Source organism: Macrotis lagotis, chromosome 3 (assembly GCF_037893015.1).
Source record: "Macrotis lagotis isolate mMagLag1 chromosome 3, bilby.v1.9.chrom.fasta, whole genome shotgun sequence".
NCBI lineage: Eukaryota > Metazoa > Chordata > Mammalia > Peramelemorphia > Peramelidae > Macrotis > Macrotis lagotis.
Window position 1 is genome coordinate 177,798,537 of NC_133660.1, and position 12,155 is coordinate 177,810,691.

Here is a 12,155-nt window from a genome sequence, read left to right on the forward strand (position 1 = left end):
TGCCATTTCCTTCTCCAGCACATGGAGGCCAAACAGAGGTTCAATGGCTTGCCCAGGGTCAGAGAACTAGTAAATCTGAGGTGACACGGACTCAGTCTTCCTGACTCCAAGTCCAGTGTTCTATTCAATGAGCCACCAAGCTGCCTCCAATTGTTAATTAAATCATTAAATAATTCAGATTTCCTCATTCAATATACAACAGAATAAATTTTAAGGCACTGAGTACTCTCAGGAATATCAAAAACATTATAATCATGCCCTATTTGCTATGAAGAGGAAAGAGCATAAAAAACTCAATAAACAGCAACGTCTCATGAAGCCTTTCACCATCTGGCACCAGTCTCCTTTTCCCAGGCTTCTTTCTCATACATCATAGGCCATCACCCACTCTTCAATATTCCTCGATGAATATATTGGATTGTCTATCTCCTTGCCTTTGCACAGGTTACTCCTTCAGGCCTAGCTTCGACCTGTCAGAATCATCAGCTTCCTTCACTTTCTAAAGTGAAGGCCACTTTCTAAAGAAGGCTTTCCCTAGTCGCTAGGATTCTCCCCCTCTTAGCCATGAAATTCCTTTACGTTTATATTCTGTAAAAAAATTTTATTTCCTTACAGATAGACCTGCTTTCTCTCCAAAAAAAAGTAAGCATCTTGAAGTCAAGGAATGTTTCATTTTTGCCTCTGTAGCAACGAGCAAATAATAAGTGCTTAATAATTGCTCATTGATAGGCCTTCAGAAAACCCTGCAAAGACTTGCATGAATTGATGTCAAGTGAAGTGAGCAGAATCAGAAGGACATTGTACACACTAACAGCAACACTGGGTGATGACCAACTATGATGGATTTCTCTTCTCAGCAGTATAATTCTTTTTTTTTTTTTGCAAGGCAATGGAGTTAAGTGGCTTGCCCAAGGCCACACAGCTAGGTAATTATTAAGTGTCTGAGGTCAGATTTGAACTCAGGTACTCCTGACTCTAGGGCCAGTGCTCTACCCACTGGCTGCCCCCTCAAGCAGTACAATTCTAAAGGACTTGCGATGGAAAATACCATCCACATCCTGAGAAGGAACTATGGAGTCTGAATGCAAATCAATTTTCAATTTTTAAAAATTTCCCCCCCCCTTCATGGTGTTCTGATTCTACTTCCACAATATGATTATTATGGAAATATGTTTAATACAGTTACATATGTACAACTTAGATGTCTCTCTGTCAAGGAAAGTGGAGGAGGGAAAGGGAAAAAATGTGGAATTCAAAACTTACCAAAACATGATTGTTGAAAACCATCTTAACATGTAATTGGGAAAATAAATAAAAAATTTTAAAAGTGATTGCTTCATGAGTGAAGTGAAGGTGTTCAATACAAGCAACTTTAAGCTCATCCCTTTTAGTCATAAAGCTTTACCTTTTTATTTTAACTAAAATCCCTTAACAAGTAATTTTGCTATTTCTTTGTAGTACCAGAAAGGATAACAAACAATACTCCTTACTTCCCTACCAATTCAAAGATCAATTTAATTGGATTTTATCCCTGTAGTATAGTAGATAGGTTCAATAAGGGAAGTTTCTAAGAAAATAAAGGTTCATTCTGATTATCCTCATTCAGTCAAGTTATTTCTGGTTCAAAATATCCATGTGGTTCAAAATATCCATGAGAAGTTTCAACTTCAAGGATCATCAAGAAGAGAGCTCAAAGGTCATTTAGTCAATATTTTGTAAGGGGAAACAGAATAGGACAAGAATAAGTAGTTATTTATTGACAAGATATGCAAGGAACTCTGCAAAGTGCTTTTTTTACATATATCTCATTTTATCCTCCCAACAACCTGCAAGGTTGGTGCTTTTATTATTCCCATTTTACAATTGAGAAATTGAGGAAAACAGACACTAAGTGACTTTTGCCCAGTTTAATGAGTATCTGAAGCCATATCTGAATTCAGGTCTAACACTCTAAAATCCTATTCATGGGGGCAAGCTAGGTGGCGCAATGGATAGAGCACGGCCCTGGAGTCAGGAGAACCTGAGTTTCAAATCTGGCCTCAGATGCTTTATAACTGCCTAGCTGTGTGACCTTGGGCAAGTCACTTAACCCTATTGCCTTAAATAAATAAAAACTTTTTTTAAAATCTTCTAAAATTTTTTTAATTAAAATAAATTTCTATTTACCATGGCCAAATGAAAAACTAAGTAAAGTTTGAACAAAGCAAGTGCCAAAAGCAAATTTCAACCTAGGTCCTGAGTTTAAAAGTAGGTCACTTTTCATTCTGCAATCAAATCCCAATACTTCCAAACCAAAAGAAACTAATTCCAATCTAGTTAGAGACAATTCTTCCATATCCCAAGAAAGACATTTTCCATTTATTTCTTTCACTGTCATTTACCAACATTGTCAAAGGGATCAGATGGATCTAATGCAAAAAATATGTTTCAGGGATTAGAGGTATATTTAAATTATTTGTGCTATCTCTATACTTAGGTTACTCCTCATGATAACAATATGACTACATTTAGAAAATAATTACAATGACCTATATTTAACATTTCTGAACTCATAATACTTTCTTTCCCCTGTAATTTACTGGTTAGCTGAAATCTATTTAAATAGAAATTTGTTCTTTTTTTCATATGAAATAAAATATTTGACATTATTCTAAGATTAGTCCTTTGACTTTGTAAAGTTGTCTTTATAAGCACAGAGGAAAAGAAAGCTATTTTATATTTTCAAGAATACAAGTCAGAAATTATACATAATCTTGGGAAATGTCTTTCTGGAAGTTTGTTTAAATTTATAACGGAGGGAGATTTTATCATCAAAATGAAAGGTTAAGCTAAAACAGATGCACTTACATCCAATAAATGCTGAAACAATTCACTAAGAAACATCTATCATTTTATAGACATTTACTTTGAATCTCTTAATTTAAGATCAAGGATGAGGAGGATTCACAATACAACTTTACCGTGAATAACATAGTCCGATTCTCTTCAATGTCTGTTGGCTGTACAATATTGTGTCCACTGATGAGATGGCTCTGAATGTCATTTTCCTCAAAAGACCCACCAAAAAAACTACTACTACTTCTATGACCTGCATCTTGAAACTCCTTCCTAAAAGCCAAAGATCGAAGTCCAGGTTGAGAGAAAGATTTCCTAATTGGCTTTCTGTCCTGGTCCCCGTTGCCTCCGGGTTGGAAGACAGAGCGGAATTTATCGGTTAAGGAAAACCCTCCCAGAGTACTGACAGCTTCAGAATCCTGGGCCAGTGAGTCCAACTCAGCTTTACGGCTGCAGCTAACATGATTAAACTTCTCAATACATTCATCTATGAGTGCCGGAGGAGCCTTCTTGTGAGCCACAGTCACTCGTCCACAGAACAGCACTTCAAACTTCTTTGCAAAAGTATCATCAAATTCAGATTGAGAATGAAACTCTTCCTGGCGAGCAATTTTCCCGGCTTGTCTAATGGAGCTAATGATCTCAGGCACCTGTGGAGGTAAGAAAAGGAAATGGGTTTATATTGGATTACAATTACTAGTTAGACCCTCAAATGGAAAGAGAAGGCAGAGATGTAACTGATACACATTACTCAAATGCCCAACTTTAAATATTTTTGACGCTCGTTCTTGAGTGAAAAAGAAAAAAAGAATGAAAAAAAGAGAAGTAAAGAAAAAAAGGGGAAAGGGAATTTAGAATGTTCTATATTTTCTTATCCTGGTCTTCTTTCCATGGGAAACATGGGTTTCATATATGTCAGGATTCATGAGCTTCTGCCCTATGAGGCAAATAAGTAATTCTTACAGCTGGGTACATTTACTTCAGAAAGATTATTCTGGCTCACCACTGTTTTATGTAAACACTAAGAATTCTACTACTATTAATGGTAGTTTTCCAGAAAATCCTTCCTGTTGATTCTTCCTTCTTTACAAGGAGGTTTAAGAATCCCAAATAGGCAGTCCAAGAGAAAAATTAAAATACATTAAAATATCTAGGGGCAGTCAGGTGACGTAGTGGATAAAGCACTGGCCCTGGAGTCAGGAGTACCAGGGTTCAAATCAGACCTCAGACACTTAATAATTACCTAGCTGTGTGGCCTTGGGCAAGCCACTTAACCCCGTTTGCCTTGCAAAAAAACCAAAAAACAAAAAACAAAAACAAAAACCTAAAAAAATATATCTATTGTTTTCAAAACTATTTATCTTTTCTTCTCCTAGGATGAATGGATTTTACTGTTCTATTCTGTTTCCTTAAAGGAGTCATCTGCCTCCCTAGAGCAGGAGGAGATCTTAATCAGGATAAGAGGCCTTACTTGTAAGGCCTTGGGTCTCTTTGGCAAACAATCCCAATGCATTTTACAAAGAGCAAAATTCAATTTTCAGAGGCACCATTTGCTTCTCACTTAAAGGAAAATACCGATCAAAAGGATAAGTGGAGGGGCAGTTAGGCATCACAGTGGCCTAAAGCATTGGCCCTGGAATCAGGAGGACCCGAGTTCAAATGTGACCTCAGACACTTAGTTGTGTGACCTTGGACAAGTCATTTAACACCACTGCCTAGCAAAAACAAAATTAAAAAAAAGGCTAAGAGGAAATGTTTTGCTGAGGCTATCATCTCTCTATCTGTTAATCTAGTCCCTGCATGAAATTCCAATCAAATGTTTCAAAAGGATGAAGCAGAAATAAAGATGAACATTCAGTAATATATATGATGAATGGGAACATTAATAATATACATCACATTAGTGAAATAAATACTTCCGCCATCTGTGAAATAACTTAGTTGATACAATGCCAAACCACAGTGGGGGGAAAATACTGCATTATTTAGGCATCCATTTTACTGTCTTTATAAACAGGAAAATCATGTGACTTTCAGCTTAATCTTTCAAGGAAGGATTCTCTGCTGCTATTATGTAAAGAGGCAAACCAAACTGATAATGTGTGTCTTTTTTTTTCCCCTTTCCAGTAAGAAAAAAAAATTTAAGGAAAGGGATAGAGGTATGGTAATAATATGTGGCCAACAATGTCTCAACAATGACACAACAATAAGATGCCATTCAGGAAATAAACAATCAGAAAAGATGATTGAGATATGTATGTGTGTGTGTGTGTGTGTGTATATATATGTATATGATGGGAAACTGAGTCCTATATTGGTACCCCCAAGACAGTTAAAAGACTAAGAAGAAGGCTCCCAAAAACCTTGTACATAGGTGCTCCAAGAAACTCAAGGGCAAATAAGACAAGAACTCACATTTTTCCACTAAAACACTAAAGAAGTACATTTCGATTGAAAAACTCCTTCTCTGAGTATAGTAAGTTTTCTGGTTAAGAAAATGAAGTGGGGATGGCTAGGTGGCGTAGTGGATAAAGCACTAGCCCTGGAGTACCTGGGTTCAAATCCGGTCTCAGATACTTAATCATTACCTAGCTGCGTGGCCTTGGGCAAGCCACTTAACCCCGTTTGCCTTGCAAAAACCTAAAAAGAAAAAGAAAAAAAGAAAAAAAAAGAAAATGAAGTGGAAATAGCCAGAAACGTTTCAAATTCATGAATAAAGCTCAATCTATATATTGGAGGGCTACTTTAACAGAAAAAAAAAGCACTACAGTCTTAAACCTCACTAATTCCCTAAGGATTTGGAGTATATCAAATTTTTTTTCTCCAAAAACTAATGTCCTGGGATAATTTAATGACAAATATATGTTATGAAAGTTATAACAAATTCTTCCCAGTTTTTAAACTTTATAGAATAAAAAGTTTCTGACAGATATGCATCATCTATGCCTTTTAAACTATTTTCTAAAGAAAACTAAACCTAAAAATATAAATAACCAGAATTTTGGTACTTTCTAGGAATAGTATGGTAAATATTCTATTGACTGCACAATGTACTTTGTATTATCTGAGATGCACCCTCTGGAGGCCAATAAAACATTACAAATATGAAGGACTCGACACAGTTTTAGGTCACAACTACTAGCTTTGAATGAGTAACTCATCTTGCACCTTGGAAAAATAACCTCTCACACTTAAAATACTGGCAAGATTTTTATATCTAAGGAAATTTTTCCATGTGGTGGGAAGTAATGAAAGAAAAGAAAGGAGGAGAAAAGGAAGAAGTGAGGATGAGGAAGGGGAGGAGGGGGAAGAGAGAAAAAGGAGGGAAGAGATTTTAAAAACTGGTCTGAATCAACTGTACTTTGACATTTTTCAATAAAGTGAAAATCATGTTATCAGCAAGTCATGTGAGTCTCCTGTTACTGACCTTGTTCCTTCAAGACTTGTACACTTTACAACCTGCTTCTCCCTCTCTTCTATACTGTTTGGAATTCCTACATATCTGAATTTGGTACAACCAAAGAGCTCTTTCTTTGTAAATCAAAGGATATGAAGAAAGAATGCACGTACTCAAAAAAAATCACATGAACTACAAATTTATGATGCCTTGAGAATGGATTATTAAACCAAACCACAAAACATTTAATTAACTCCTTTCATGTGAAGGAGGGAATGAATATTTCTTTAATATTGAAGGGAGAACTCTGTTATCAAAAAACAAACAAAAACCTCTCCTAGATGACAAAGGAGACAAGATAAAGACTGCCAAGGTCAGAAAGGATGCCACTCAACAATCTCTTAAGATTTTCAGGCATAGGCTGTGAGAGATGTGCTTGGCCATAACCCAACATCATCTCCCCTCTCTTGCAGTAGCACTGATAACGGGTGCCACTTTTCCTTCAATGCAAGGTTACTGTTGGCGTAGGACAAACTGTTCCACTCAAAAGCACCCTGGAAGAGGAGAATGAGGTTTAAAAAATCCCTGAAATACTAAGTGAATGATGTTTTGAAGCCAATTGGTACATTATTAAAAATAATTTCATTAAACAAGGGGTCAGCATCTCAGTGTACTCTTTACTGATAATTCTAAATAATATTCACCAAGGTCCAGAATATTTGATGATAAGTATTGGTATGTGCACACACATACAGCTGAGAGTCCATCTAAAAATGCTCTTATTGTTCTCTAAAGAGACATACTGACTATCTTTATGGGCTTGACCAAAATTTTGACTGGACCTCAGGAGCTCACTATCCCCTCCTTATCCTAATTCTGTGCTCTAGGAGTCTGATAATGGAATGAGGTAAAAAAAAATTCAAAAATAGCACTCAAGGCAAGTTCTGTTGAAGCAGAGAGGAACCTGTTGATTCCAAAGACAGCATGCAACCATAACATGAAGTTCCCAAATAGTTCAAGAGAGAAATAAGAATGATAAAAGCAGAATGCATGGTCTATACAGAAGAAATAATTGGCAAAATTGAAAAATATGAATCCACAGTAGCAAATTGAGCCAAATAAATAAATGGGAGAACAACTAATTGGACATACAAATACACAGAAGTGAAAGTAAAAAGGACTAACATTAAAAACAACTTATGAGTCCAACAAAACAAAACCATATTGGTATAGATGATAGAATGGAATGTATAAATATGATTTAAGGATTATAGGTGTGCAGAATAATACATGTCAAAAAAAATTTGAATACTATAAAGCTAGAAATAATGCAAGAAACTGCCCAAAACATTTTCACAAGTAAACAAATTATCAATTAAAAGAATCTACATCTCCTTCACTTACAAGAGAAACAAAATAAAACTTATACTGCAAACTCTAAGACATAAGGTACATAAATTTAAAAATAAATCCAAGAACAACAAATTCTGAAAGCAGACGGTCTTCAAATACAAAGTAAATTTAAATAACACAAGACTGTTCAAGCACCCACCAGAAATCATAGGAGGGTACAAAATAATGCATTCTGAAAATGTTAGAAAATGCATGATAATAGTTATTATTTTTAAAGGTTATCTCAATGAAGGGCTATAGTCAATGGAGACACATCCATTTGCTAAGCTCTAATACTGAGAACTAAAATAAAAGTGTAAAGAGCTTTAGATTATTCAAATATCTTTTGCAGTCCTCTTTCTGCACAATAGCTGACTTGATTAGACTGATAATTTTTTGTTAACAAAACCCTAAAGGGAATTGCTATTTCTGACCAAATTCTAACCCAAAATAAAGAACTGACTAAAAACATAATCAGAATTTTGTTACAGTCTAGGAATAGTATGGCAAGTATTCACCAAGAGGTGAATTTCCAAACCATGGAAAGAAATAACCAAAATATCTTAAGAGTTTATAAGGCAGAAGGAAAACTGGATAGAGGCTGACACATACTCTAGATTTTGGCGAGACTTTAAAGAATTCAACAAGAGAACAGGTACCACTGTGTGGTCTAAAAGTCAATGCAAGAGTCACAGGATAGTTTCAAGAATAAATTCTGATGACACATACATAAATGAGTCTTTGAAGGAAGGAAATGGCTGTCTAGCCCATATCACTCCAACTATTTCATAAGAATAGCATTCACTCATATATTCAAATATTTCATAAAATAGCATTCACTCATTTATTCATTTAGCAAACATTTATTATATGCCTGCTATTATGACAGACATTGTTTTAAGTTCTGGAGTCACAAAAACATGCATGAGAAGATGTCAAATATTTCTTGCTAAAAATCTAAACTGTTAATGAAAGTAAACAGCATTTATTAAGTAAATAATATATATCTGGAAATGCCCATGGGAATACAAAAACATTTGTAAGAGATTTCCATTCAATGTTTTGGTGAAATCTAGGTAAACTATATGAATGAATGGGAAGGAAAGAGAGGGGAAGAAAGAAAGGATTTAACCCTAACTGATAGGATGTAATACTGTTAGGGATAGAAAAATGCATGAGATTCTGTCAAATGTGTTGCTCAAATTTAGGTAAATTACATGAATTAATGAAGGATGAATAAAAGAATGGATGAATGAATGAAAAATTAAAGTGATTATTAAGTGCTTATTCTATGCCAGATAGTGATGGAGATACTTTTTAAAAAATTAAGGCAAGTTCTATACTCAAGGAGTGTTCTCAATATATCCATTTGGTAACCTTGTCCAAAAAAAAAAAAAAGCAAAGGTTAGTTTTCCAATACCAATGCAGTCAGATCGCTGCTGTCGGTCAGAATAGAGGTGTCCTAACACAGCCTTTAGAACCTGGAGCCCTTCCACACATGATGCTGAAGAATCATTCATTTATTGAAACGGTGCTGTAATTTCCTGTCTTCTAAGATTTAACATTATTTAAATCTTTCAGACTAAGGTTATGATACATACTGGATTACAATCTTTCTTCATTTGTGAAACAGAAATAACATTCACTGTAGCTTTTCTAGTTCCAAAGGAATGTAAAAATACTTACTGCTGATACAAATGGAAAAATCATGGAGAGCTCTGAACTTCTTAGAGACTGACCTCCCCTGTAAATACACCAGGTCAATCACAATGAAAAATGCTTTGGAATCCCCTAACCAAATAAGCATTTCCAAAAAGCATTACTATAAAGAGATCAATTAGAGTATATTTTTAATCATGGAAAAAAGGATGTTCCAAAAAGTTGGAGTGCAGTTTTAAGTTTTAAAATAACCTCAAAAGTATAAATGTTACAAATTTAATCAAAAAATGGAAATTTGGGACTGCTAGGTGGCGCAGTGGATAGAGCACCACCCTGGAGTCAGAAGTACCTGAGTTCAAATCTGGCCTCAGACAATAATAATTACCTAGCTGTGTGGCCTTGGGCAAGCCACTTAACCCTACTGCCTTGCAAAAACCAAAAGGAGAGGGAGAGAGAGAGAAAGAATTTTATCAAGATGGAGAAGTTGTGAAATGATTCAACGGTGATGTAGAACAATTTGAAACTATGCCCAAAGGACTATAAAATCATCCTACCTTTTGTCCTAGAGTACCTCTGCTGGGTCTATATTCCAGAAGAAATAAAATATGGGAAGGAAAAAATCTATATATGTAGGAATATTTAAAGCAACTATTTTCTGGTGGTGGGGAATTGGAGATTGAGTGGCTGCCCAGCAGTTGGGAATAACTGAACAAACTGTGGTATGTAATTGAGATGAAATGCTGTTCTGTTATAGAAAATGATAAACAGGATGCTCTCAGTGAATTTTAACAAGATTGAACATCCTTTCAGTAGGAATTGAGTGTGTCATGGTTCCCAGGTCAGACTGGTGCATCTGTAGAGGGTTTACCTTGGCTTAGCTTGGTCATCTGCTCTTGCTCCATCAGACTTTTTCTTATGAGGTCATACAGAGAATATTACATATGGCACAAAACCAGACAAAATTTAAAGTTGGGATTACCAATGCGATCCTTTCCTCCACAGTGGAGCAAAGTTTTCACAAAGTTTGAAAATCAACTGGAGCAATGTATAACACAAGATGGTAGTTCTGCTGAATTTTCATTTTTAAAAAACTATCAATATTTTAAAATTTTTACATGACTGACTTTTCAAATTTTAGTTTTTCTAAGTTTGTAGGCAAGCATACTTCCAAAGTTATTAAAGCTTAAAACCAAACTAAGACTTTTGGGATAATGCATAATACCTTAATTTCATAAAATGGCATTAAGGATAACGGAATGCAGTTCTTAAATCTTAAGACCAGAAAAATACCCTTACCATCTATCACCATTCAAACATCTATCTTTAGAAAGCATAGCAGAGGTCAAATGATACAGACGGTTCACCCCTATGAGCTCTGAACAAATTATTGGTGATAAGCAGGTTAAGGATACATAGACAGAAACATAAAAGCATTCATTCATTCAATCATGTATTAAATGTTTCATACATATACATATACACATGTATATGAACCATGTGTACTAAGGAAAGAGAGATAAGACAAGCTCTATTTTTTCCTAAGGTACTTATTCCAAACAGAACATAAAAAGTTCTAAGATGTTTTCCTAGTATTTAACTAGATGTGAAGGTAGTACACAAAATTTCACAGGTGAAGTCAAAGGAATGAATATTTTTCATCGTGGAAAATATTCAATGCATATTTTTCATCATGGAAAATATTCAATGCATCTGACTTCAAAATACTACCTCTCTAAATAAATCTGAGGACATCAGAAAAGTAAATGCAATAGACATTTAATCACACTGGACACATAAAGCATCAGGAATGCTAAAATTGTTTTTCAGAAAGAGCACTGAGTATGTAGATTAATCATTTGGGGGCACTTTAGCTCCAAATTGTTTTCCAGAAAGTTATTAAACTGTAATATCAGTAATATTTGATATTACTTTGATCCAGGAATATGACAACTAGCAGTTTTGTGTGTCTATCTGGAGGCAAAGAACTAGAAACTACAAAGATGCCCATTAACTGGGGAATGGCTTAACAAATTAATGTTATGAATTTAGTGGAATATTATTTTGCTAAAAAAAAAATAAAGAGGAAAGTTTTAGAGGAAGCTGGGAAGACTTGTTTGAACTGATGCAGAGTGAAGTGAACAAAACCAGAACAATTTATGCAATAACAAAACAGGAAAGGCAAACAACTTTGAAAGACTTAAGAACTGATGAACACAATGACCAACCATATTTATAGAAGACTTATAATGAAACATGCTATCCACCTTCTGACAAATGGGACAGACTCAGGATGCAAATTGAGGCATATATTTCTGAGAAATGGTCAGTGTGAGAATATATTTTTGTCTGACCCCACATGTATTACAAGGGCTTTCTTTTACTTTTTTTTTTTAATGGGGGAGGTGGGAGGCAGGGAAAAATGGACTTATCAATAAAAGTAAATTCAAAAAAGAGTAATAGTTGATCATGGGACAGATAGCTAAAGAATCACAACGAATTAATATGATAGCAAGGCTATTAAAGTCACAATTTCCTGTCTTTTGGACATATGCCGGAATCACATTTCAAAATGACAGACCATAGAGTAGTCCCTCCTCTAAACCATATCAGCTGTGTAACCTTAGACCCCTAGAGAACTCTCTAAGACTGTATATTTAGAACAATTACTGATCTTTTTTGGTAAAATGAATTTCCTCATTGGGAGCTCTCTACACAAATGAAACAACAAAGTCTAACCAAAATAAAAATAAACAAAAAATCTTAACTACATCAAAGTCAGATGGGGAGGGGATCTAAAACAACATTAATTTTAAAAATATCATCATACAATATAAAGGAAGATACCATCTATCAGTCTCAATAAAACCCACTG

General features: G+C 34.9%; 1 protein-coding gene across 1 annotated transcript in view; it reads right to left on the reverse strand.

Annotated features, from left to right (window-relative positions):
• TBC1D1 (TBC1 domain family member 1) overlaps positions 1 to 12,155 on the reverse strand; it is a 252,928-nt gene that overhangs the window by 150,934 nt on the left and 89,839 nt on the right. Inside the window, exon 2 of the mRNA XM_074231584.1 lies at positions 2,961 to 3,485. Coding sequence (XP_074087685.1) covers positions 2,961 to 3,485 — 525 coding nt within the window. The remainder of the gene's footprint in view (positions 1 to 2,960; positions 3,486 to 12,155) is intronic.